Source organism: Peromyscus californicus, unplaced genomic scaffold (genome assembly GCF_007827085.1).
Source record: "Peromyscus californicus insignis strain IS unplaced genomic scaffold, ASM782708v3 Scaffold_9__1_contigs__length_137607984, whole genome shotgun sequence".
Taxonomy (NCBI): domain Eukaryota; kingdom Metazoa; phylum Chordata; class Mammalia; order Rodentia; family Cricetidae; genus Peromyscus; species Peromyscus californicus.
Window position 1 is genome coordinate 108,760,024 of NW_026294617.1, and position 25,428 is coordinate 108,785,451.

At 45.0% G+C, this 25,428-nt stretch overlaps 1 protein-coding gene across 2 annotated transcripts in view; it reads left to right on the forward strand.

Annotated features, from left to right (window-relative positions):
* Positions 1–1,393: 1,393 nt before the first annotated feature.
* Papss1 (3'-phosphoadenosine 5'-phosphosulfate synthase 1) overlaps positions 1,394–25,428 on the forward strand; it is a 73,566-nt gene continuing 49,531 nt past the window's right edge. The window contains exons 1-5 of one of the 2 annotated variants that reach the window (XM_052730443.1): positions 1,394–1,559; positions 15,339–15,453; positions 18,648–18,883; positions 19,775–19,913; positions 23,171–23,289. In XM_052730443.1, the coding sequence (XP_052586403.1) occupies positions 1,500–1,559; positions 15,339–15,453; positions 18,648–18,883; positions 19,775–19,913; positions 23,171–23,289 (669 nt within the window). In that variant the 5' untranslated portion in view covers positions 1,394–1,499. Of the gene's footprint in view, positions 1,560–2,441; positions 2,466–15,338; positions 15,454–18,647; positions 18,884–19,774; positions 19,914–23,170; positions 23,290–25,428 lie in introns of those variants that run through there. The other variant, XM_052730444.1, reaches the window with a different exon arrangement.

Consider the following 25,428-nt stretch of genomic DNA (forward strand, 5'->3'; position numbering starts at 1 on the left):
TTCATAAATATTTCCTTTGGCCTTACACACATTTTCCTGTTCATTGTTGTCCTTATTTTGGGATCCTCTTTAAGTCTCATTCCTGTTACTGGCTGAATTTAGAATTGTACTGAAATTCGGTCCTACACCCAGACCCTTAGATTAAGAATCTTCTAGATAGAGCTACAGGGAAACATTGACATTTCAAGCAGTGGAGGAACAAGATCAGAATTGCATTTTATAAGTACCATTCTGACATGGTATTGGGAATGGAGGTGGCAGGGGAGTGGAGGGCAGTATATGTTGAACGTACGTTCGTGTGTGTGTGTGTGTGTGTGTGTGTGTGTGTGTGTGTGTGTGTGTGTGTGTGTGTGTAATGATGATTACGGTTAGATGTGGGGGAGGGACTAATTTGAGACCTTGTCAGTAAATAGGGGTTGACTGGCTAGCAAGGGGTAAGGCTAACAAGCCTCAGGTGTTGATTGGTGCACGTGTGTGTTTGTGTGTATGGTGCTGGCGGTTATCAGGGGCAGAGCGAACTGCTGTCTGTGCGAATGTGAAACGGGAGCGGAAGGTAATGGGGGTGAGCAGGAGGGACTAGCTCCTGGAGGGAGAGGCCTCCCACTCCCAGCCCCATTCTTCTATGAGCCGGTCTTGGAATAGATGAGGTTGAAAATGCCCTCTGTAGGTGATCATTCCGCCTTGCGTACCGAGGGACTTGGATTTCAGTCCTTTACGAGTAGAAAGTACTAGTGAAGGCCCTTTGGGGCTAGTCAGTGGCGACAAACTGCACACAAATGTCCTGATATGAAGTGGGGCTCTCCAAGTAGCGAAGAAGGCACCTTACAAACACTTTCCAATCCTGGATGAGAAACTATTGATGTCAGACGATGGGCAATTACCCTTTTAAAACATTGTGCTCTGAGTAGCCTTTTAAAGCGATGAGCAACGTGTGAACGAGCTATTCACTAAATTAATTCTGCCTTTTGCAGGGCTGGGAAACACTTTTGGAAGGCGGCCTGGTTGACAAGTGCCCAAATCGAGCCTGTGGAAGCCATAGGCTGGGTTAGCGGAAGAAAAGCTAAAGAGCAGCAGGAGTCCACGTCAGCGTCTTCCCCCAAACAGCCTCGGTCCGGAGCATCTCCCACGCCCCTCCGCAGGCGGCGCTCCTGCTGGCGCACTGCGCATGCTCAGCATCCCGAGGGGGGGGGGGAGGTGTTCCCCCATTAACCCTCAAACCCCGCCCCTTCCACTGGGTCAAGGCGGAGCTTCAAGCGTCGCCCCTGGTGATTGGACGTTAAGGTTCGGACCCCGCGCCTCCCGCTTCGCTCCGCCCTCCACGCCACAGAGACGCCGAGCTCCGGCCGAGGCGGGCGCTGTCCGGGGCGCCGCACGTCAGCGCGCGCCCAGAGCCCCGCGCGTAGGCCCCGCCCCTCCTCCCTGCTCCGCCCCGCCCCCGGCCTCTCGGCTCCTGCTCCGCTCGCCGGCGCTCAGCAGCTGGGCATCCGCGCTTCGCGGCCATGGAGATCCCTGGGAGTCTGTGCAAGAAAGTCAAGCTGAGCAATAACGCGCAGAACTGGGTGAGTGGAGGCCGCAGGCGGGAGCGCGGGGAGCGGAGGGGCGGCTGTGGGAGCCGCGGGCTGCCCGTGCATCCTGTGGGAGCCGGGGGCGGGGACCCGGGCGGCGGCTGCCCGCGGAGGCGAGCCCCGGCCCCCGGAGCTGTCTCCTAGGCTGGAGAGGCCGAGGGCTGCGGCAGAGACGGAGGAAGGCGCCTCTCGGCTTGTGCCTGGTTTTCTTGGCTCTGTCGGTGGGCCTGGCCCCGGGTTTGGGTGGGTCGGTCTCCACGTCTTTACATTTCTGAGTTGCAGTGTGCTGGGTGCATACCCAACAATGTGGCCATTCATGAATCCGGACTGCTCCGAACTGAGGTTCTTTGTGCCTCAGTTTTAAATCAGAATGCCTGACACAGACATACTTTTAAAGACTCGACTCCCGGTGACAGTTAGGTGTGGGGAGATTAATGGTTTCTAAGATTGGGCAGCGAGTGCCAGTTGGCCTTGTTGGCCAAGTCCTGTACCCTCCGAAGAAGGTTGTTTCCTTCTGTATTCATTGGTGGCCACAGCTAAGATGGTAAGCGCGAAGGTGGAGACCGTCCAACTTTGGAGGCTGCAAAGGCACTAGTTTAATGTTTAGATGGAATTTTTTATTCCACAGCTAACAGGATCAAGAGGTTTAAATTCAGTCTTGCAAATCATCACTTGCCTTTAGCAAGTCAGGGGGAAGAAAAAAACTGTTTCAGGCAAATGTTCTTTTAAAGTCATTAATTTACCATGTCTTCTGCCAGGATCAAGAATTCTTCCTGCCTCCTTTCATTCTTTTCCTTAACTTCTTAGAAGGTGAGGAGGGACGGGAGATAAAAGGGAGATCAGGATCTTGGAAGGAGACCCGGACTTCTGGCATGGGCTCAAGTTCCAGCCTTGCCATTTGTAAGTTGGACGATCTTGAGGAAAGTCACTCTGCTTTGAATCTCAGATGACTGAGGGTATAACAGTGTGTCCTTTCCAGGATTGTTTTTATGAGTACAGAAGATAATGAACTTGAAAGGGCAATGAAACCTTTAAACGGGTATTTTGTAGGTAGGGAAGTAAGTTGATTAAATTGGAGTATTTAAAAGTAATTTCAGCAACACCGTCTATAAGTCATTTATTTAAACATTACTTTATGTGTCTGAGTGTTTTGCCTGCCTGTATGTATATGTACCAAGTGTGTGCCCGGTGTCCAATGAGTCAAAAGGGAGTGTTGAATCCCCTCAGACTTGAGTTACAGATGGTTGTGAGCCACCGTGTGGGTCCTGGGAATTGAACCCAGATTCTCTGCAAGAACAAGTCCTTTTAACTGTGGAGCCAGTTTTCTAGCCCCAAGTCAATTATATATTACACTCTTTGCTAAATTAGTGTGTATTTTATGTAGCTGGATATAAGAAAATTCAGGGCTTAGTGCTTGCTTTTCAGTTGTCCATTGCTGCTGATTGTAAGTGGCTTTCATCCCTTGATATGTTTTCATGGACCTCAGTGAGTGGCCCAAAGCAGGAGTTTTATTGCAGGTTAGTTTGGCCCCAGGTGATTTTATAAATTTATGGAAGACCTCATATTTCTGAGATGGGTGGGAGCCATTGCATCCCTGAGTGGAGACCTGTTGGACTACTGCAAGGAGTTTTTGTTGGGGAGTAGAGATAAAGATGGGGTGGAGCAGGGTTGTGTGCTATAAATGTCTAGCTGAAGAGTTAGGATGATTTTTGTAGGGGTTTTTGAATGAACTAGAATTTTTAACTTTCTGAACTTTGTCTTTTCTTCCTCTAAATGAATAGCCTCCTCTAACACACTTAAACCAAGGGATGGGTGCTGGTGTAAAGAAGCTGTACACTGTTAGTGTTCCCATCACATGAAGCTGGTAATCCAGGAAGACTGGTTTGCAGAAGAGATGCAGGCACTGCCTGTGGGATCGTGAGATCCAGTCCAGTGGACGGGAAGCATGACTGGCATGGCAGCATTGTTTAAGGTGTTTTTGTTATTCGTTAATGCAGTGCGAGCAGGTGACTGGCTGGCTGAAAGAGCAAGGAAGGGACAGGGAGACCAGACTAGATGGAGGTGATGAAAAGGAGCGAAGCGTTAAAAGATGGTCCTGAAGTTTTGATCTGAGACGTTGGGAAGAAGGTTGAATGTTGTATCTAAATTCACTGGTTGAGTGTTTGGGGACATTTCCTTGGGCAGGGTTTAAAACCAAGGACCCTGATTGTGTGTGATGGTGAACACCTGCTGTCCCAGAACCGAGTTATCGCACTTAGTATCTCCATTTTATCAATGAAGAAGTCGAGGTGCTGAGTTATTAAGGTGTCAGTTGGAATTTTAGCCTGCATTTGAAGGACAGCATTAGTTAAGATACTTCGTAGAGTAATTCTGTCTGAGAGAAATTGAACGACCTATGTAACAACAACAACAAAAAAATTAAAGACCACATTAAAATAAGTGAAAATAGAAAATAAATGCCAAGAATATGCTTTGTTTAGCCTAACATAGCCCAAATGTTTTCATTCAATATATTTTTTCACTACATACAAGCTCAGTACTATTTGTAATCGGTGTAAAATTACTGATGTTTTGCTGCTTTTGTACGTTAGGGTCTGGCGGGTGTGTTGATTGATCACAGATCTTAGTTCAGGGTAGACATTCTGGCCGGCTCTCAGGTGCCTGTGCACATGTTGTTGCAGACATTGAGTTAGCTTAGGCTAGAAGTCAAGACCTAAAGGCTCATGAGTAGGACCTAGAAAGGCTGTTAGTTAACGTCCTTTTCTAGGCTTCTACTGGGGATGGGTGAAAGAAGTGGCTGCATGTAGGTCAGTGAGTCAGAGAAAGGAAAACAGTGCCATGACCCAGGAAGTGCTTTGTTCAGATGTCACCACATACCGACGGGTGTCGTGAAGAAAGGCCACGAGTGTTTTCCACAGAAGCCGCCTTCTCTGTCAGTCTGAAACGGAAGGAATATCATCGGTCTTAGCTGATGCAGTCTTTCTTGCATGGGGTCAGTTTCCACCTGCCCTTTGTAATGTGTCACTTGGGGTCATTTATTTGGGACTCAGGTGTCACCTTTCTGTAGAATCATGTCCAACTGAATGTCCTGCTCCGGTTAGCTCTCTGATGGACTAGGTTGTACAAGCCGGTCGTCTTGTTAGTGTTTGTTACTGTTCTTCCCAGAGACAAGTCTGAAGCCCAGCATGAGGTTCTGAAGTATAGATAGTCTCATCTGGGTTTTCTCGTTTCTTCTCCCACCACTGCCCATACCTCTGTAGCTCAATTTCCTTTTTACACCTTATGTCCTTAGGACTTTATATTTCTTCTGGTCTGGGCTATCTATAACCCCTTAGTGAGGACTGGGATCCTCAGAGCCTTGGGCTATTTTGCCTTACGTGTGTTCTTGCCCCTGGGTGGAATTGCTTGTACAGCTCTGCGGTGGTACTGCTATCCCTGTGTATACACATTTCATTAGAGATGTTTTGTATCTACTGAGCTCTTACATGACAGGAAGGGCAGAGGGGTAGAGTGCAGAGTAACCTGGGTGCTTTCGAGAATGTAAGTCCCTAGTCTGTTTAAGGAAGTGAACGGTGCACACGGGAGGATTCAGGTTGCAGTTCTGTCCCTTAGCCATCAACACAATCGTGGGCACATTCTCTTAACTCCCCTGGGCTTCCACACACACACCCTCATCTCCAATAAGGATGTTTAAACAGTCATCACCATCAGGCTAAATTATACATATGTCAAGGGTACAGAGGTTTAATTAGTTAAACCTGTGGTTCCTGGTATGTGAGTACTATTCCTGCTATTACTTATTAATTAATCAAATATTTAATACCTGCTTTGTATATGCACATCCTGGGTGTGTAGCGGAAGAAGGGCCAAAAGGAATTCTGCTCTGGTGGATTTTACCTTCTGCTTGGGAGACAAACAATCAAATAAATGACTAATTCTTCCCTTCACTAACTTTACGTTTGCCAGTCTGTTCTCCTGTGCTGTTAGATTTCTTTCATAGAAGGCCAGAGGCCCGGTCTGCAGGTGGGGGAAGACTAAGATGGTACAGAGTGACTCAGGCTGAGATGGGACACGTAAAACATTGTCCTCCATCTAGGCTGGGAAAGGTATTTGTTGGTCATCTTACTGTACAAGGGAAAGCTCGGATTCTTCCAAGAATTATATACTTTGAATGCTGACTAATGGGGTTTGCATAAATATCCTCCGAAGGCCTGTGTGGTAAGGCTGCTTACCAGCACATGTGCTATTGGTAGGTGGTAGAACTGTTGAGAGGTTCTGGTGGGAGGAAGTCTGGTCTTTGGGGGGCATTCTTGAAAGGGCGGTTGGAATCCTGCCCACTTCCTGTCACTTCCCTGCTGCCATGTGGTGAGCATCTTGTTCCTCATGTACTCACCATCACAAGATGTTGCCTCACAACAGTCCCCAAAGCAGTGGGGCTGAGGGACCATGGCCTGAAACTCCTGAATCTGTGAGTCTGCCTTGCTATTTTGTTATAGTCATGGAAAGCTGACTGATGTTTAACAAGATGATGATAAAGTCCAGAAGGGTCTTTGTTGTCTAGTGTGGTGCCCGCTAGCCACGGGTGACAACTTTATTGTTAAATAAACTCAGTTCCTGAGTTGTACTCACCACATGTCTAGTGCTGTAAGTGTAGTTGATGATCAGTACAGTGTAGAACATTCCATCTGTTGGAGGTCTAGGTCTAGCCTTGGAATCGCTGCCCATTTTCCTTTTTAATTGTACTTTTCTCTGTATTTGCATATTCGTGTATTTTTACTTTCTTCCCAGGCAAGAGACAGTGACTACTTTGCAGTTTTGTTTTTGGGCAGCGTGGTGGGGTGTCTAGTGGGGTGTCTAGCTGTGTTGGCCTTCCCCTTAGCAGGGTTGCTTCTTTGCATTTTAAGTGTTAGTAAGTGCCCTACCTGTTTCTAACACATTCAGTTTTGACAAGGCTGGGTGTCTCAACTGGGTGAGATTTTTGCCACCTTTAGGATGGTTGGCAGTTCTGGAGGTGTTTTGGTTGTTTTTGTGGGATGGGGGGGATGATGTCTTTGACATCTGTTGGATAGAGGCCAAGGCTGCTACTAAACATTTACCATGCACAAGGCAGCTTTCAAAAACCAAGATTACTAGCTCTAAAAACTCACTGATGCTGAAGTCAAGAAACCTTGTTCTGCTCTTTGCTTTGACTAAGAAAAAGAAAAAAAAAATCTTGAGTTGGAGATGTAGAAGTAGTTACTGAAAATAAAGCCCCGGTTGGGGAGATGGATGTGGCTCTTGTGTGAGCACTTGTTCTGCAGCATGAGGACCTGTGACTAGATCCCCAGCACTTACATCATAAGCAGGTCCATGTGTCCGTATGTTGATTTCGGTGTCTCTGGTATAACAATCACCTCTTCTGAGTTTAGGGACTATCCTACAGAAGTAGGGAAAGACCTTTTCCCGTGGATGTGTCAGAGAGCATTCGTTGGGTAGAATTCTTTAGTCTTGGTTCTGAGTGGGCACAGAGCTAAGGTCTCCTGTGAATTCTTTATCTGTAAATCTACCTTACCACTATTTGTGGCTCTCAGTGGCTGAGACCACGGGTGTTTGTGGGATTACTGTAGTAGTGTGGTTTTGCCGTGGGTAGAGGTTGCTAAGGATGTTGAGTTCTGACTGCTGGTTGCAGCAGTGTCTCTGGTAGTCAGGGACAGTACTGGGACAGTTCACAGGCCTCACAGGGTTGGATACTGCTAGCAGTGTGAATCCCCAGCAATGGGAATTATGACACCAGGGGCACGCATGCCCCTTAGAAGGCATGTCTTCAAGCCCTCCAGCAAGGAGCACGGGTGATAACAGTGGTGTGCTGGTTTCATAGGCCCTAGATCCCAGGGTACAAGATGCTGGGTTCTTCAGGTCTTAGAGGTGGCATATCATGCTGTGAGCCACCTGTCCCCTGCTGACACGGGGACTACTGGGCTTGGGTTCTGGGGTCACAAGTGTAGTCGGGTTAGTGAGGTTTCAGCCTTTTATATGAGTGTGGTAGAGTGTCAGTGGAACATTCATTTGCCCCTAGCAGATGCAAAGGTATTCTAGGTCTTTCTCTTTGTCTGTCAACTATTGAGTCATTGCACCCCAAGGAATTGGAATTGACCTGAGAATCCCATGCTGGGAATAAGAAAAAATAAAAATTTTCATCTAGCCTCGTGCCAGCAAGAGGAAGAACTTCTCTTTCAGGGACAGATTTCACACAGTTTTGATGCCACACCAGAGTGCCTTGCAGGAGAGACTGGAGCCAGGACAGTAATAGATTAGTGATGGGCAAGACCACATCTTGACCTGGACCTATTAAGCTTATGTGTACCTCCTGCCCTTTCTTTAACCCCAGATGTCATTTTAGCACCTGGAAGATGGACTCAGAGATCACTGGAGCGCTTGTTCCCTTCCCACTGTGGCCACACTGAATAGATACCCTTTCTCCTCTTTAATTCCTACCTTGATGGGGAGTGATGAAGCCTAGCTTACTAGGGTTGTTGGACCCACGCTTTCATCTTAGAAACACAAGTAACACTAGGGATGGCGAGATGTAGAAACTTCTCTACCTAAGGCAGCGTATGCTTCAGCAGTGGCTCTGTTTGCGGCCTGGCGGCGAGCGGCAGTGACTCTGGAGGTGGAGGAGGCGGACAGAGTGGGGGGCTTTTCCAAAGCAGAGGTTGACTGTGGGCTCACTCCAGTTGTGTTCAAACCTGTGATGACTGTGAAACCATCCTGTGCATCCAAAGCAGAGGTTGACTGTGGGCTCCGGTTGTGTTCAAACCTGTGACGACTGTGAAACCATCCTGTGGCTACGATTGCTGGCATCCTGATGATGGGGTCTGTTGGACTCTCGGGTTCCCCCTTTTCCCTGTGGTAGGGAGAGCCCTCGACAGAGCCAGGTTTACCTTAGGTTCTGTTCTGTATCCTGCCACCCCCGCTCTATGTCTTCCTGGGTTCCCACCTCTGCCTGGCTGAGTTCCTGGGTTCCTCCTCAGTCACTTATATTGAAACCGAAGCTATTCATTTGTTTATGATTTTGGTTCTTCCTTGGGGATGGGGTGAGCAATGGATATCTTTATTTGGCTATCTTGGACTTCTCCAAATTAGATTTATTTTAATAGTTACTTACTATCTATTTGCTTATTTTATAAGGTCTGATACAGGCCATGCTGGTCTCAAATGTGCTGTGTAGCTGAGGCTTGCCTTAAACACCTAACTTCTTGCCACTACCTCCCAGTGCTGGGATTACAGGTGTGTGAACTGCTACCCCTGGCTTCAGATTTATTTTTAAATGTGAAAAATACCAAATATATGTAAGCAAAAAGTTTCTTATACCCAGACCACCATGGTTTTCTGCCAGATTTGTTTTCAATGTAGTAAGCAAGAAATCGCCAGGGTACATACATCCTTTTTAGTGATTAAATGAGATAGTCTTTATGTATCTTGTATTTTCTCTCATCCGTAACTTCAGCAATTTATAGTTTATTGGGTAATTTTTATACAGTTGACTCAGTTTAATAAGAAAAAGCAGGAAATATTTTATAGGAACAAAAATTGAAACATGTTAGATACAGGTTTCTTCTTGTCTAGGAGCAAAGTGACCTGGAAACATCCCCAAACAAAATGAGCAGGTCGAACAGGTTTGGCGAATAGAGGCCGTTTACCTTGTAGCACATTCTTCATCGATATCCAGCAAACCCTAGCTTCCTTCTGTGCAGGAGGATGGGAGCGCACCCTAGACAGGCTCTCTGCTTTCCACAAAGGGCCAGTGTCTGTGTCTGGAACCCTTTCAGGCTTGAAATGCACAGCTGCTAAGAAGCTCTGTGTCCTTAAGAAATGGATCCAGTTTCCCATATTAGAGATTTTCATAAGTAATCATTCAATATATGTAGTATAATTTTATTGGAAATATATCCATCAGTGATCTTAGTGGAAGATGGGTGTAGCTCTTGTGGTGTGCGTCTTAAAAGAATTGTCAGGTTGTCCCTTTGGCCTCTGAAGGTTTCATACCTCAGGGCAATGAGTAGTAAAATTTAATTGGGCAGGAGATGCTTTTCCTGTTCGTGATTGTGAAAGGGAAAGTGGGAAGATACAGAATATGGAGGTAGACATCTGGATGGAAATTGATTCCTTAAAAATAGCCTTGGGCTAGAGCGATGGCTTGACTGTTTAAGAGAGCTCAGTTTTCTTCCAGAGGACCCAGGTTAGTTCCCAGCACCCATGTTGGGTGTTTCACAACTGCCCGTTACTCCAGCTCCAGGGGATCTAATGCCTTCTTCTTGTCTCTGCAGGTACCTGCACACACAGGACACACACAGGGCACACACACACACACACACACACACATACACTCACATATACATAAGTAAAAATAAAAAAACCTCCAGGTGGCTTATATCCATCACCTCAGCATTTGGGAGGTGGAGGCAGGAGTATCAGGAGTTCAAGGTCATCCTTAGTTATTTAGTGAGTTCAGAGCCACCCTGGTGTACATATCCTGTATCAGAAAGATAAGAAATGTGGTTATTGGTGGACATCAGCAAGATAGCAGGAGTTCCAAGTGCTTGTTCTCTGGTAAAAGATTAACAACGCTTTACCCAAATTACCTTGAAGAGCCATGGAAGCCAGCTGAGGTTATCATAGCATGTGGGCACAGCACAGAAATAAGAACACATAAATTCATAAGGCAGGGAGATGATTTTGTATTATGTTCATGGCCCTCTCCCGGTTCAGGTAGCACAGCTTGGAGAGATACCATCTGCTTGACCCAAGGAATGGGAGTGAATACCTGACTGAGCCTTAGATGAACACTGAACTCATGCTGGTAAAATCCAGCACTGGTTAAGTTCCCATGGCTGCAGTCTCCAGGTTGGTACCTGTAAGTGGCCTCCAAGACTGCCCTGGCACCATGTAGGATTCTGCAGCCTAGATTCCAAGCTTGCCACATTGTTAGGCTGACCATGGCAGCTTTTGTTAATATGTATGCATCAAACATTGGGGCTTACAATCTCAGAAATGCTAATAGGCATAAAGAGTCAGATAGGTCTTGATAGAACAATAGTGGGTGATTTCGGTACCCACCCCATTCTCATCTCCAGATAGGTATTTCTGATGGCTAATCAAGAAGCTATAAACAACTTAGGCAGCTCCTTAACAGTGAGTTTAAAGCAGTAATAAAAAACCTCCCAACAAAGAGTAGGTCTAGATGGAGTTACTTCTGAATCTTTAAAGAGCTAACCAGTGTTCCACAAACTGTTCCATCAAACAAAATGGAGCACTACCACACACTCTGTGACTCTTGATTACCCCAACTCCAAAATCAGAAAGAAAATAAGCAAGAAAGAAAATTGTAGACCAATTTATTTGATAAACAGATGAAAAAATTCTCAATTAAATTCTTACCAAATCCAATTGAAGAATATATGAAGACATTCATATGCTATGACCAGGCTTTCATTTTAGAGTTACAGTGTTCTTATACAAATCAGTAAGTGCAACCAACACATAGACTTTAGAACCTAAATCACGAGATCCTCAATCAGTATAGAAAAGGCCTTTGTCGCTAAGCTCAGCATCCCTTCATCATAAATGACCTCAAATTAGGAATAGGGGGATTGTAAAGGCAGTATATAATAGACCTATAACCAACATTCTATAAGGGAGAAAAACTGAAGCATTTCCTGTCAAATCTGGAATGAGAAAAGGTACCTATTCTTTCCTGTCTTACTCAATATTTTGCTTGAAGCCTTATTAGTTAGAGCAGTAAGCCAAGAAAAATAAATAAAAGGGATACAGAGAGGAAAAAAGTCAAATTATTCTATTTGCAGGCCACACAATCCCTAAAAGACCCTAAAGATTCCATCAGAAAATGCAGAGCAGGTATTTTCAGCAAAGTAACAGCATGCAAAATCAACATTAAAACATCAGCAGCTTTTTTATATATCAATAACAAACTTTCAGCTGGACTTGTTGGCACAGGCCTTTAATCCCAGAACTTTGGAGGCAGAGGCAGGAGGATCTGAGTTCGAGGCCACCCTGTTCTACAAAGTGAGTTCCAGGACAGCCAGGGCTATGTAGAGAAACCTGGTCTCAAAAGACTAAAGAAAGAACTCATTGGGAAATTGGGGAGTTGGTGGGAGGAGATCCCCGTTCACAGTAGCATCCCCAAACACACCAACTGTAGGAGTAAACCCAGCTAAGGTAGTGAGAGTCGCCAACAATGAAACTCTAGACAGAGACTGAAGGACGCTGGAAAGTGGAAATACCTCCCTTGCTCCTTGGATAGACAGGATTAGTACTGTGAAAATGGCTGTATTGGTGAGAGCAGTGTATAGATTTAGTACCGCCCTTATCAAAATCTCCGTGACACTCACAGAACTAGAGAAAACCATCATAAAGTTCCCAGGGAAGCACAGAAGGCCCAGAACTAGCTAAAGTCGTCCTCAGAGGAAGAGTAGCACTGGAGGTGTCAACGCCTGAGCTCATACTGTATTCCAGAGCTGTAGTGACAAGATGTCTGCCGCCGACACACATCTGTAGAGCAGTGAGAGAGAATTGGAGATCAGAGCCAAACAGAACTGAGAAATACGCATTAGAGGAGAAGATACTGTCTGACAGTTGTCTCTGGGAAAACTGGATTTCCACCTGAGAACAACTAACTGAAACTAGATCCTCCTCTGACCCCACACAAAAGCAAATGCAGAATGGATCAGAGGCCTTGTAGAAGACCTGGAACTTTGGAGCTGTCAGAGGAAACTTAGACAAAACATTTCAAGATAACATACAAACAAGCATTTGCCCAACTCCAGTGGCATAGGAAGTGATCGCAAGAATTGACAAACTGGGTTATAGTGATAAGATTCTGTGGGCTGCCCAGATGGCTCGTGATTGAAGGAAGTCAGTGCCAAGCCTGATGACCTGAGTTTGATCCCTGGACCCCACACAGTGGACAATGAGAACCAGTTCCCACAGATTGTCCTCTGACCTCCACATGTGCAGAGCGTCAAGTGTTTGCATGCCCCCCCCCCCCAATAAATACATGTGAAAAAATGAAGATTCTGCATAGCGAAGCAAACATCACTGGGGTGAAGAGAGCCTCCAGAACAGTCTTTGCCAATCGTGCGTCAGCAGGCTGCTGGTGCACATCTTTAATCCCAGCACTTGGGAGGCAGAGGCAGGTGAATCTCTGTGAATATGAGACCAACCAGGTGTATATAGTGAGTTTTAGGACACTCGGGGCTTACATAGTGAGACCCTGTTTCAAAAAGAAAAAACTCAACCCCCCACTCCCAAACAACAACAACAACAACAACAACAACAAAGAAAAGTGAGAACAAGGATGGCAGGGACTGCAGAAAGAGGAGCCTTTGTTAACTAGTGTGAACATTAGCGTGTGTGGCCACTGTGGAAGTCAGTATGGAGGTTCCTCAGCATTCTGAAAATAGAGCTACCATCTGATGGCACTGTTCTACCACTTGTCCTAGTTAGGGTTTCTGTGTGCTGTGATGAAACACCATGACCAAAAGCAACTTGGGGAGGAAAGGGTATCCATGTCATCACTGAAGGAAGTCAGGGCAGGAACTCCAACAGGGCACAGTCTTGGAAGGAATTGATGCAGAAGCATGGAGGTTGCTCAGCCTGCTTTCTTAGAGAACCCAGGATGACCAGCCACTCTCTGGTACCACTCACAATGGCCTGACTCTCCCTTCCCCAACTACTAATTAAGAAAATGCTCTATAGATGTGGCTACAGTCGGATAATAAGGGGAGACATTTTTTTCAGTTGAGGTTTCTCTCTCTCAAATGACTCTAGGTTGTGTTAAATTGACATAAAACACACCGCTCTTGGTTATAGAGTTTCAGATCCTGAGTCAAGACACCACATAGATATTGGGCATTGTATGAATAGCTGTACTATCCACAATAGCCAGAAAATGGAACCAGCCTAGATGTTCATCAGCAGAGGAATGGATAAGGAAAATGTTGTCCATATAAACAGTGGGATTTTATGCAGTCATAAAGAAAAATGTCACTCTTAAATTTGCAGAAAAATGGACAAAACTGAATCATTACTCTGAGTAAAATAAGCCTGTTTCAGACAAATACTGCATATTTCCTCTTGCACCTAAATTTAAAATTGTAAGCACATTTGTATGTGTGTGTGTTTAGTTTACAAAACTAGAAAGTGGATCATAAGAGAGAAGGAAGAGATCTTAAGGGAGAGTGACGATTCCAGGCAAGAGCCAAGCAGAAGCCATGTTAACTGAGGGAAGAAAGGGAACCAGCTGAAGGGCTGTGGTAGGAGGGTAGGTAGGGGGGAGTGAGAACCAAGTGTCGTCGACACTGTATGTGAAGATGTGTGAAGATGGATGGTGGTAGCTGTGAGGAGTTGGAGGGGATGTTAGGGAAGGGTGGATATGCTCTAAGTACACTGTAAGCATGCATGAAATTACCAAAAAACATAATAAAAAACAGTCATGATAAAAAAAATTTCACCAACCCCCTTTTCCCACAGGACTAGAAAAACCAATCAGAAAATTGGTGAAGGACTTCAGAAAGTCTCAGATAACCAAAGCAGTCTTAGCAGAAGAGAACCGACCAGGATGCATTACAATGCTTGGCTCCAAAGTATACTATAAGGCTGTAGTGATCCAGGCACACATATAGACTGCAGGGGCAGAATAGTGAGTCCAGAATGAAACCCACGTGCAGTCTGTAGAGTTTTGACAGAGGTGCCCAGAGTACATCATACAGGAAAGTCATTTTTCAGTTGGTGCTGTTGGGAAAACGTAATATTCCCATGCAGGTGAATGAGGCCTGCCAACCCTCCCTTGGAGCAACTGTCTTTATCCTTCTACTGGAGGAAGCTCTCACCCCACACTTCCTGTCTCTCCTACTCTGCTTTCTTTTTAATGTGATGTGTCCTACTACTCTCTTCTAATACGATCTTCTTGGCTTGAATTTCCAGTTGAATATAAGCTCATCAAGGGTGGAGATTTATTTACTTGACATACTAGATAGACCTCAGTAATAACTGGTTGAATGAATGATTGACTAAATAAGTGTGTGAAACAAATGAGGGCTGGAAGATTCCAGATTCTAGTCCTAGTTAGGAGATCTTGGGCAAGTTATTTAATAATTTTTGTCAGGTTTAATGCCTTCCATAAAACTACGGTAGTAAGAGTACCCATGCCATTGGGTTGCTATGAGGAGTAAGTTGGCTGGTAAATGTAAATGTAAAATGCTACATGGTAAACATTATGGAAGTGTGTAAAAGAAAATGAAAGTTAGCTGTTTTAGCTTTTCCTTGCTTTGGCATCTTCTATAGTGTAGTCGGACTTTTTTGTTGGGACCATTAGCTCCCTAATAATGACACAGAGACTTACTAATTATGAAGGCTCAGCTGATAGCTTAAGCTTGTTTCTAACTAGTTCTTACAACTTAATGAACCTATTTCTATTCTATTAATGTACTTTCTGCCTCGTGGCTTTATTGCCTTATCTCTGTGGTGCCCATCCTGCTTGCTCTGCATCCCCTGGTGTCTCTGCCTCCTTCTTCCTGGCATCCTCTGTGCCTGGAAATCCTGCCTAGCTATTGGCCATTCACTTTTATTAAACCCATCAGAGGGACACATCTTCACAGTATACGAAAAGATTATTCCACAACAATACAGAGTGCCGATTGTATGTTTACAAGGAATATATGTTGGCATTTTAAAGGGCTTGTGTGAACCGGAATTCTTGTTCATTTTCTTTTCTAGGGGATGCAGAGAGCAACTAATGTCACCTATCAAGCCCATCATGTCAGCAGGAACAAGAGAGGTCAGGTGGTGGGGACCAGAGGTGGCTTTCGTGGTTGCACAGTTTGGCTGACAGGTATGGTCAAGAGAGAAATGAGTGGGTGTGGTGGTGCATGCCTGGAATCCCAGATCTTGGGAGGCTGAGGTGGGGATTGCCTCTACTTTGAAGGCAGCCTGGGCTACATAGTGAGTTCAGGATCAGCCTGTGGCAAGACTGTCAAAACAACAGCAACAAGACGACAATGACGTGACCCCAGTGGGTGACTTGAAGCAGAGCAGAGGTATGGGTACATAGTACTTAGGTGCTAGTGTGCACAGAGGAGCCACCAAAGGAACAAGGAACGTCAGGAACCGTGAGGTGGGGTGCCAAATGCAAGCTGTGCCCTTCCCATGAGGTGCCAGGGGGTGCATTGCTTGGTTTTCCTAAGAAACTGAAGTCCACATTCCATGAAGATTTCTTCTGGCTTCCTCCTTGCGGGGCGTTTTCCCAACCACCCCCACAGTTCCCCAGAGTTTTCTTGAGTGCGAGCAGCAGGAAATATTAGATAGAAGGATTTATTGCGGAGAATATCGCGGAGATAAACAGATAGAAATTAAAGGATAGCCTCGAGAGGGCCTGGAACCTATTCCAATGGGCCCCGACTGTCTCTGCCCCAGGGTTTTTATAGAGACGCCAAGGGGTGGAGCAAAAGACCTCCTCCCCTAGCACAGCCAAGTGCAGACCATCTCAGACACCTGCACTCAGGCCCGTGGTCTAATCATCCTCTATGCAGACCTGCTGGGTAAAGCCACGAGGAACCCGAGAACGGGCTCCCACACCTCCTCAAACACTGTGGGAACATTGTGGCAAATGGAGAGAGTGCTCCTTCCCAAATTCCATAAACCAGTGCATAGAAGCAAATGAGCAGTGGCTGGCAGGCGCTGTTCGTCCACACACCAGAGCGTCACACTGCTCTCCATGTGTGTGCAAATGCTCCATAGCCATCAGAAACAAAGCCATACTTTAAAAGAGACTGCTTTCTTACAGTTTAGGAGCTTCTCTAGGATATGCCCTGAATGTTAATCACGTCAGCTTCCTTTTTCTAGACACATTTAACTGACCAGATTGTACTTCCATACTTCTTGGAAGGTGTCTTTACATTGGTCGGCATATTAGTCCCTGGGGCCATTGTAACAAATCAACCAAAACCAGTGGCTTTAAGTAACAGTAGCCACTCTTGCACTCCCCAGGCCAGCCACACTTCTGAGTGACGGGGGTGGGGTGGGGTGGGGTGGGGGGGATGAGGGGTAATGGCGGGGGGAGAGAGTGGTGTAGGAGGAGGTGGGAACACACAGGACACAGACACATCTGTCCACTCCTTTTTTTTTTTTTTTTTTTTTTTTAAGCATCTGGGGTTTTTAGAAATCACTGTCCTTCCATGGTTTATAGACACCTTGCTCCAGTCTGTCTAAGAACATCAGGTCCTGGGTTTGGGGTCTGTCTAACCAGCAAAGGTTGTATTCAGTTCAGGTCACAGTCTGAGGTCCTGGGTGGTGTCCAACCCAGAGCAGCCATTTTGTCTTCTTTAGCTTCTTTGTTGAAGCTTATGTCTTACGTATAGTGATTTTTGTTTCAGCCTCTCAGTTTTCAACAATGTTCAGTCTTCATGCCTGTATGTATTCAGAGAAACACAGATGTGTGTCCATGACAGTGTAAACAGACTCTTCTGTTACAGTTTTGGCTGTCTCTCTTGTCTACAAAACTTAGCCTTTCACCTTTCATGTTTTTCCTGCAGACGCTTGGTGTTCACCTGGTATTTAAAACTGGTAACAAAGCTAAGTATAAGCTCTGCTTTTAGTCCCTACACCTAGGAGGCTGAGGCAGGAGGCTTGCTCAGCATTCAGTGCTGGTGTGGGCCTCATAGTGAGTTCAAGGCCATCCTGGGATGCATAGCAAAACTGTCTCAAAACAAAACAAACAACCACAACGGCAAACAGACAAATAAACAGAACACCTGGAAGCGTAGTTGAGCGGTCATGTCTTTGCTCCTGCTGCTCTTCCTTTGCAATTACCCGCAGCCTCACTGAGGGAAACAGCAGCCTTGTTGATTACTTAGCACCGAGAAAGCAGAATTCAAGGGACTCAGTGGGCCATCTCTGCCTGCATTTCCCGTGGTTGTAGTCAAGGTCCTTTGAGCTGCCAGGCTGGTGTCCTTGTCAGCTGGGACCTCAGCTGATGGTCACGCTGTACTGGAACAAGTTAATGATTTTGGTTGTAGAGTGGTCCCAGGGTGTTTTGTAGCTGATGCCTCCAAGTTAAGTGAACACCGAGAAGCTATAGACCCATTTCTAGTCTAGCCTTGGAAGGCTGTCACTCACTTTATTTTTTGGCTTTCAGTGTCCGTCAACCAGCCCAGACACAAGAGAGTGGCATTAGATGCTTTGTGTTGAGGAGACAGTGTAAGGCCACACTGTAGAGGAGCTTGTAGGGCAGGCTCTGGTGTTGTAGGTCTCTTTGGGAAACACAGCCTGCTTGTGAGTTAAAGCAGCTAGCCCTCTACTGATCCTCTCAGTGTGTGACCCTCTTTTTTAGCCTACTATACTGCCACAGTTTTGTTCTAGATCACTGGCATATTAGACTTCCACATTCATCTCTTGCCTTATTGTTTTCTTGACTTTGATCTGTAATTATGGTCTTCAGGTTTGTGAAGTGTTAGTATATAAATGGTTTTCTTTCTCCTAGTCATTTAGTGGAATAAACATGATTAGAAAGGAGAGTGAATGGAAATTAGAATTTTCTTGTCAGGTTAATTATATATATTGACTCCCAGATAGTTTTATCATGAGAGACATGATCCTGGAATATGGAGGTAGCTTCATATTACCATATTTACTTTTCTCCTTCCTTTTTCTTCCCTTATTATATATAATTTGGCATTTGACTATAAAATGTGGCATGTGTCTTTCAATAGTGTTAATGGTGACAAAGTGAATATGCCTATCAAACCATGACACTAAAATTGGTTAATAATTTTTGGATCTGATTGGTGATTTCTGGGTTAAGTTATCAAAGAGAAATACTTAAGAAGAATACCTCCACGTCCCCCCAAAACATAAAGAAACCCTAGATGCTTACAGATGTTTTGCGTAGATAAAAGGTCAGTCTTAAAGAAGTAATGGGTAAGAGTGTTCTGAGACTCTGGTGCTGTGAGTAATGGAGGTAATTAATCTTCTTGTTAGACTCTTGGTCCTAACTTCATGGGTGGAATTTGTTTGGACTCTCCCCTCCAGGATTGTCTGGGGCAGGGAAGACGACTGTGAGCATGGCTCTGGAGGAGTACCTGGTTTGCCATGGCATTCCATGCTACACTTTGGATGGTGACAACATCCGTCAAGGTCTCAATAAAAACCTTGGCTTCAGCCCCGAGGACAGAGAAGAGAATGTTCGACGCATTGCAGAGGTCGCGAAGCTGTTTGCAGATGCCGGCTTAGTGTGCATCACAAGCTTTATATCGCCTTACACACAGGTGTGTAGCTTGTGCACCATAGGTGCTGCTTGCATAATTGAAGGCAGAGCATGCAGTTAAACATTGGCCTGTGTTTGCCTAGGTGCTAGTGTGCACAGAGGAGCCACCAAAGGGACAAGGAACGTCAGGAACCGTGAGGTGGGGTGCCAAATGCAAGCTGTGCCCTTCCCATGAGGTGCCAGGCGGTGCATTGCTTGGTTTTCCTAAGAAACTGAAGTCCACATTCCATGAAGATTTCTTCTGGCTTCCTCCTCAAACACTGTGGGAACATTGTGGCAGATGGAGGGAGCTGCTCCTTCCCAAGTTCCATAAACCAGTGCATAGAAGCAAATGGGCAGTGGCTGGCAGGGGCTGTTGTTCCACACACCAGAGCGTCACACTGCTCTCCATGTGTGTGCAAATGCTCCATAGCCATCAGAAACAAAGCCATACTTTAAAAGAGACTGCTTTCTTACAGTTTAGGAGCTTCTCTAGGATATGCCCTGAACGTTAATTACATTGTCAGCTTAGAATAATAAATCTACTTTATTATTTCCCTGAAATCCAAATAACTTAAAAAAAATTATGTGCTGTCATTTTTCTGAGTAAATCCAGTGTGTATAAAACTTGCTGTTAAAACATCCTGAAGTATAGCAAAGTTGTTGAGGTGAAGCTATTGGCTGAATTATTTCAAGCTTCACAGACACACACGCGCATACACACACACACACACACACACACACACACACACACACACACACACTCATATGCAAATATACATATGACATATATAAACAAACTCAGGTGCAGAGTCCTTTTCAATTATCTTTGATACCGGAACAACCAACATTTTATTGTTCACTTTTTATTGACCGCTTACTGTTTCTGTATATGTCTTCTTCTTTTCTGAAGGATCGCAACAATGCAAGGCAGATTCACGAGGGTGCAAGCCTACCTTTCTTTGAAGTTTTTGTTGATGCTCCTCTGCATGTTTGTGAACAGAGGGATGTCAAGGGACTCTACAAGAAAGCTCGAGCAGGAGAAATAAAAGGCAAGGAGCATGTTCTTCACAGTTTCTCTTTGTCTAGATATTTCATGCTTTTGGTATGGTTCTGATGCTCCTTTTTTTTTTTTTTTAAATTGTGTTTACGTGTGTGTGTCTGTCATGTCAGTGCAGGTGCCTGTGGAGGCTAGAGGCATTGCATCCTCTGGAGCTAGAGTTCCAGGCAGTTGAAAGCCACTGACATAGGTGTTAGGAACCGAACTCTTAATCACTGATCCATCTCTCCAACCCCCAGGACTGATACTCTTGTCTAAGAAATTGGGAGTGAGTAATGACTTGGGGCTGGTTGAGGAGGGTAAGTGGTGCTTACACTGTTCCCACTCTCAGGTTTAGCAGTAGTACCTGGGACTGCACCCCGGTGACCTTTGCTGGCTGTGTTGGAATTCTGCTCACAGGACAGAGCTGGGACTTTGAGAGGTGTTGTTGAAACCCATTTCATACAATTAGGTGTCTAGAATTAGGTTTCCAGCCATCACTACCCCTAGTCTTTGTTGGAGCGTGAAAGTGTAGGATGTCCTGTAGCTACTGGGAAAAATGCCTGAAGTATAAGCATCTTGATGGAAGGAGAATGTCCTGTTTTTATTTCATAGTGCTTGATAGGGCTCTTATTCAACCTCTCTAAGTCTGTTGCATTTGAATTAACATATCGGTTCCATGAAAACATCCACACCTTGCTTAGGGTTCGTGGCCTGCTCACGGTTTCATTGTGCTGCACATTAGGTATTGAAGGGGAAATATAGAGCCCACCTCTGCTGTTGTGTTTGATACCAGTTGTGTTCGTTTTGTTGGCATTCCTGGAAACAGGACATATTGCATTAATACAACATCAAAGGTAGATTAAACTGTGAATATTCTTTAGGGGTGATTCATGCAGGTAACTTGCTTACCTTCCCAACAAAGTATGATAGCCTGGGACCATTGTGGGAGCTCCGAATTCTAGACTTGGGTATTCAGTTTTTGGCCCAGGAAAGAGAAAAAGGAAATTGGGAAGGAGAATATTTGTTATTTGTTACCCATTTTCCCTGTGTATTTGGGCCTGGGAATAAACAGCTGGGACAAATTCTCCCTGTCCCGGTGACGTCTAGTCTTGTGAGCAGAGTTGATACTGGATCTCCCTGCTGTGGGGCTCAGCTCGTTGATGAGGCACTGCCTGTCATCCCTCTCACCCATTAAGCTGTACCTTCTTGACTCAGAACAGGCTGCCTGCCTGGAGTAATTGATGATAGTGGGCAAGAAAGCCGATTAGTTATTTTACATTTGCATGCTTTTTTTTTTTTGAGTGATGTTGTTTAAAATGACCACCAGTTGAAAATACTGTGTAGTGTTACTATTTTTTAATTACACTTACCATCAGGCTTGTGTGTGTAGGCCAGAGGACAAATGTAGGAGTTGGCTCTCTCCTTCCACCACATGGGTCCTGGGCTTTGAACTCAGGTTGTTAGGCTTGGTGGCCAGCTCCTTTACTCACTGAGCCATCTTCCTGGCCCTGTAGTATCTGAGAGCAAGGATGCTGGGATAGGTCTCTGAGGGAAAGCTTGTCGGGAGCCATCCCCAGTGGTGGACAGGTCCCAGTAGAGGATGTAAGGAGTTGGTGAGGGAAGGAGGTGATCCAGGCCCTGTTGGTCAGGAGAATCTTGCAACCTGACTGAAAAAAAAAGCCAGAGTGCTTTTTTTATTCATACAGAATTTAGTAAGCAGGGATACATTCATGATGTCCCAAAACATAGATCATATCATTTTTGTTTTTGGACATGTGTTTCACTTCCTTTTGCTCATCTTCATCATCATTGATGAACTCTGACAGAACAGAGTTATGATTTCCAATCATTTTCCCTCAAGTTTTGACATCATTGATAAACAGTTATCTTTTATAACCATTTTTATTCATTAACCCCATAACCCAATTTTTACAAATCTAGAGGCATATGACAACCTGTTCTCAGACTGGTAGCTCTGGTTGCTTCAAGGATGCTAGACCAAAACAAAATCTTTATGCCAACCCGGGCATATTGCCATGTCCCAAGCAGTGTTGTATTAACTCTTAACAGTCAGAGTGCCCAAGAAAAATCCTCAGAGCCCCTGTGGTTATTATTTAAATTTTGTACAATACAATGTTTATATTTTATATCTTTATAGAATTTTATAAGTCTAATCCTGACATTCTTTTGTTCCTTGGTCAAATGACACCACAGTGACTCTGCATGAGCTAACTTTCCTAAGAAATGGAGGTCCTGACATCTCATTCTTTTATCATCTTTCCACTCCATACTTTGCTCATCAATATAAGTCTCTGTTAGGGCAGAGGTGACTTCAGCTAGTCTGTGTTGCTCTATATGCCACGTAATTGCCTGAGTGTACTGTGGGAAGAGGCTTTGCAATCTGAACTGTGGCCAACTTCTCTAGCCCACTGAATCTTGTTGACCTTTTAAAGTTTACTTTGTTTTGAATATCTTGTCCCTAAGTAAGTACAGGAACAGATGTTTCAAGAATGTCTCATAGCCTCATAAAGAGACCTCTGGCGTCTTTATGTGTGTCAGAACCTCCGAGGAATAACAAGACCTTCAAGTAGATAAGGATGTCTCCCTAAAAGCAGAAGGGGTAGTAAGTTCAGGACTTTCCTTGGGAAGCTTAGAAGCAGTATTCCTGGGAGAAGGCATAAATGATTCATAAGAAATTTTCCATCAATCCAACATCCCCAAATTGTGCAAATATTAAAAATGCCCCAAGTATGCAACAGGTGGAGATAAAAACCAAAGGTGGCATGGCAGCCATCATGGGGCTCAGCTTTGCTGGATCTTTGTGAGGCCACTGTGCTGGCCTTATGACTTCTGCCATTCCCATCAGATATGGCTGAGCCAGAGGCTTGTGTTAGTTTCATTGTACTGAGCTGTGCTGTGGCTGTGAGGCCAGTATAAGTGAATCAATATGTTCGATAAGGTGTCTTCAGACAGAAATGCACATGGCACCTGAGGCTGTCAGGTACCTGACCTTGTATTTCACCCAGGAGACATGATTCAGTGTTTACTTGGTTAGTATTTGTGACAGCTTTATTGAGCATAACTGTAGTGAGTAATGAGAAGTGACTGTATGTGTAAGGAAGAAATCAGGATTCATTAGCAGTCTCCTGAGAAAGAGGCATCAGTACCATAATGCCATGACAGGGCAGCGTGAGCCTTAGTGCAGACCGGTGCAGATGAGCTAACCCTTTACGTTTCTGCCCCCTCTGTTGTCTGCTGTCTTTAAAGGCTTCACTGGGATTGATTCCGAGTATGAGAAACCAGAGGCCCCGGAGCTGGTGCTGAAAACGGACTCCTGTGACGTCAATGACTGTGTCCAGCAGGTTGTGGAGCTTCTCCAGGAACGGGTGAGAGAAAGCAGGCAGAGAAAGAAAAGAGAAGAAAACTGCCCGATAACCTGGCCTCTAAAACGTCACCTGACTGAGTAGCATGTATTTCAGGTTCTTCATAAAAACCAGGAACTTCCTGGATGCTCCTCTTTTAGCATTGTGGGGCATACACAGTGCACGGAATACCCGAGTTATTGTAACTATCAGAAAGGTTGGGAGTCTTAGAATTTTCTCATTAATTTGACCACACTAGTAATAGTGAAAATGTAGTGAATATCCTGCTGTATGACTTGGTGCTAGACCCTTTAAGTTGAGGCGCCCAGAGTTATTAAATTTCCTTACATATTTGGCAGGCACACACACACCTGCTTCACCTTGGTGATGCACTTATGGCTGGATTTTAGAGAAGGGTCCTGTGGAGGGAAGCTTCCTGGACTTCAGTACTGCTCTCTGGCTTCTGGGCATATGACGCATAAGAGGCATTAGGGCCGAGTAACAGCTGCATCGTTCCCTTGGGTTTTATTCTGGTTTTAGAAATATTTTTTCTTTTCTCTACACTACCCATTACTTCTTCTTTCACTCCACTTTCCGTGGTTTACTTTGGCTGGAGAGAATCCGGCCTCTGTGTGGGTGATGGAACTGGGCATGCTAGCGTTCATCTGCTTGTCATGTGTCCCTGTTTGCCGGCCACGGAGCAGGAGTGGATGTGCCATCATCCCCCATTCTGTTCTAACCAGGTGATGGTGTTTGGACTTTCTTTTTATGCACAATGTTCTGACCGGAGTTCCCTTTCATCTACCGTCTCCCACAGCTTTATCTCCTCTGCCTAAATATGTATGTTTCACCTTTGAAGTTTTCTGTATTATAAAATATATATCCCAGGTAGTTAGCACAAAGCTTTCCTTCTGAATTTATTTTTCTTACTCAAAATGTTCTTTCTGAATAAATAGAAATAATAGGAGATAGTGACTTCACTGCTCTGACATTTTATGTGTACATGTTTTATATGTGCATATGTGTGCCGCTGATGTCCTGACCACTGCCTTCGGGCCAACAGCATTATCTTAGGAGAGTTTTTTACTTCGTCTTCAGTCTCTAGGTTTCCTGTTAACTGACTTCCGGGCTCCAGTCAACTCCTCTGCCTTTGGCTTCCCTCTCAGCTCTCCACAGTGGTCCCAGCAGTCATTCCTTATCTTCTACCAACATGTATTAATTAAAACCCATTACTGCAGTGAATGACTAACGTAGGCACTGGCAGTGCAGAGGTTAATCAGCCATGATCCCATCCTTGGGGGTTTGCGTTGTGGGTCAAAGGAGAAGAAAAAGGAGCACAAGGCTCCTGGGAAACGTGTTAGAGATGTGATTCAGTGGTGCACCGTGTGTCTGGAGGGAGACAGGAGTGTTTGGAAAGGTTCGGTTTTGAGAGTCTTCCTCTGCTTGGTCTTCTTTGAAGGTATTTTGGCCAAGCGGAGTGTCTTTCTTGCAGTCCTCTCAAGATATCTCTCCCTCCACAGTCATTTCATTTGTCTGAGACAGGCTCTTGCCACGACAGAGTCCTGGCTGGTCTGGAACTCACTGTGTAGACCAGGCTAGCCTCCAACTTGCCTCTGCCTTCCCAATGCTGAGATACAGGTGGGTGTGTGCCACCCTGCCTAGCACTTTATTAATTTTTGAAAATTCATGGCCATTACATTGTTTTAAAGTGTGTCTTCGTTTTAAGTGACTTGCAGTAGCTTTCATAGGTATAGCTGCTGTGACTTCAGTGTGTGTCCAGTATGTCATCATTAACCTAGCCATTCTTTCTTTAAATGTTCCTTATACACCATCACCTCTTCCCCAACAGGGACTCCACTTCCCCATATGTTAAACAGTGAGCTAGTGTTCCACAGATGCCCCGCTTTTTTCAGTTAATAAATAACTTTGATTATTTGAATTAATTTATTTTTGAGTTTCTTGATTCTTTATTGTACCCAGTATATAGACAAACTTATAGAAGGATATATTTTTTTTTTTAATTTTTGAAACAGGGTCTCTCTATGTATTTCTGGCTGTCCTGGTGCTTCCTATCTCAGACATCTGCCTGCCCCCTGAGTGCTGGGTTTAAAGGTATGCATTACCATGCCTTGCCCAGAAGGAGCTTTTAACCTGTGATAATCA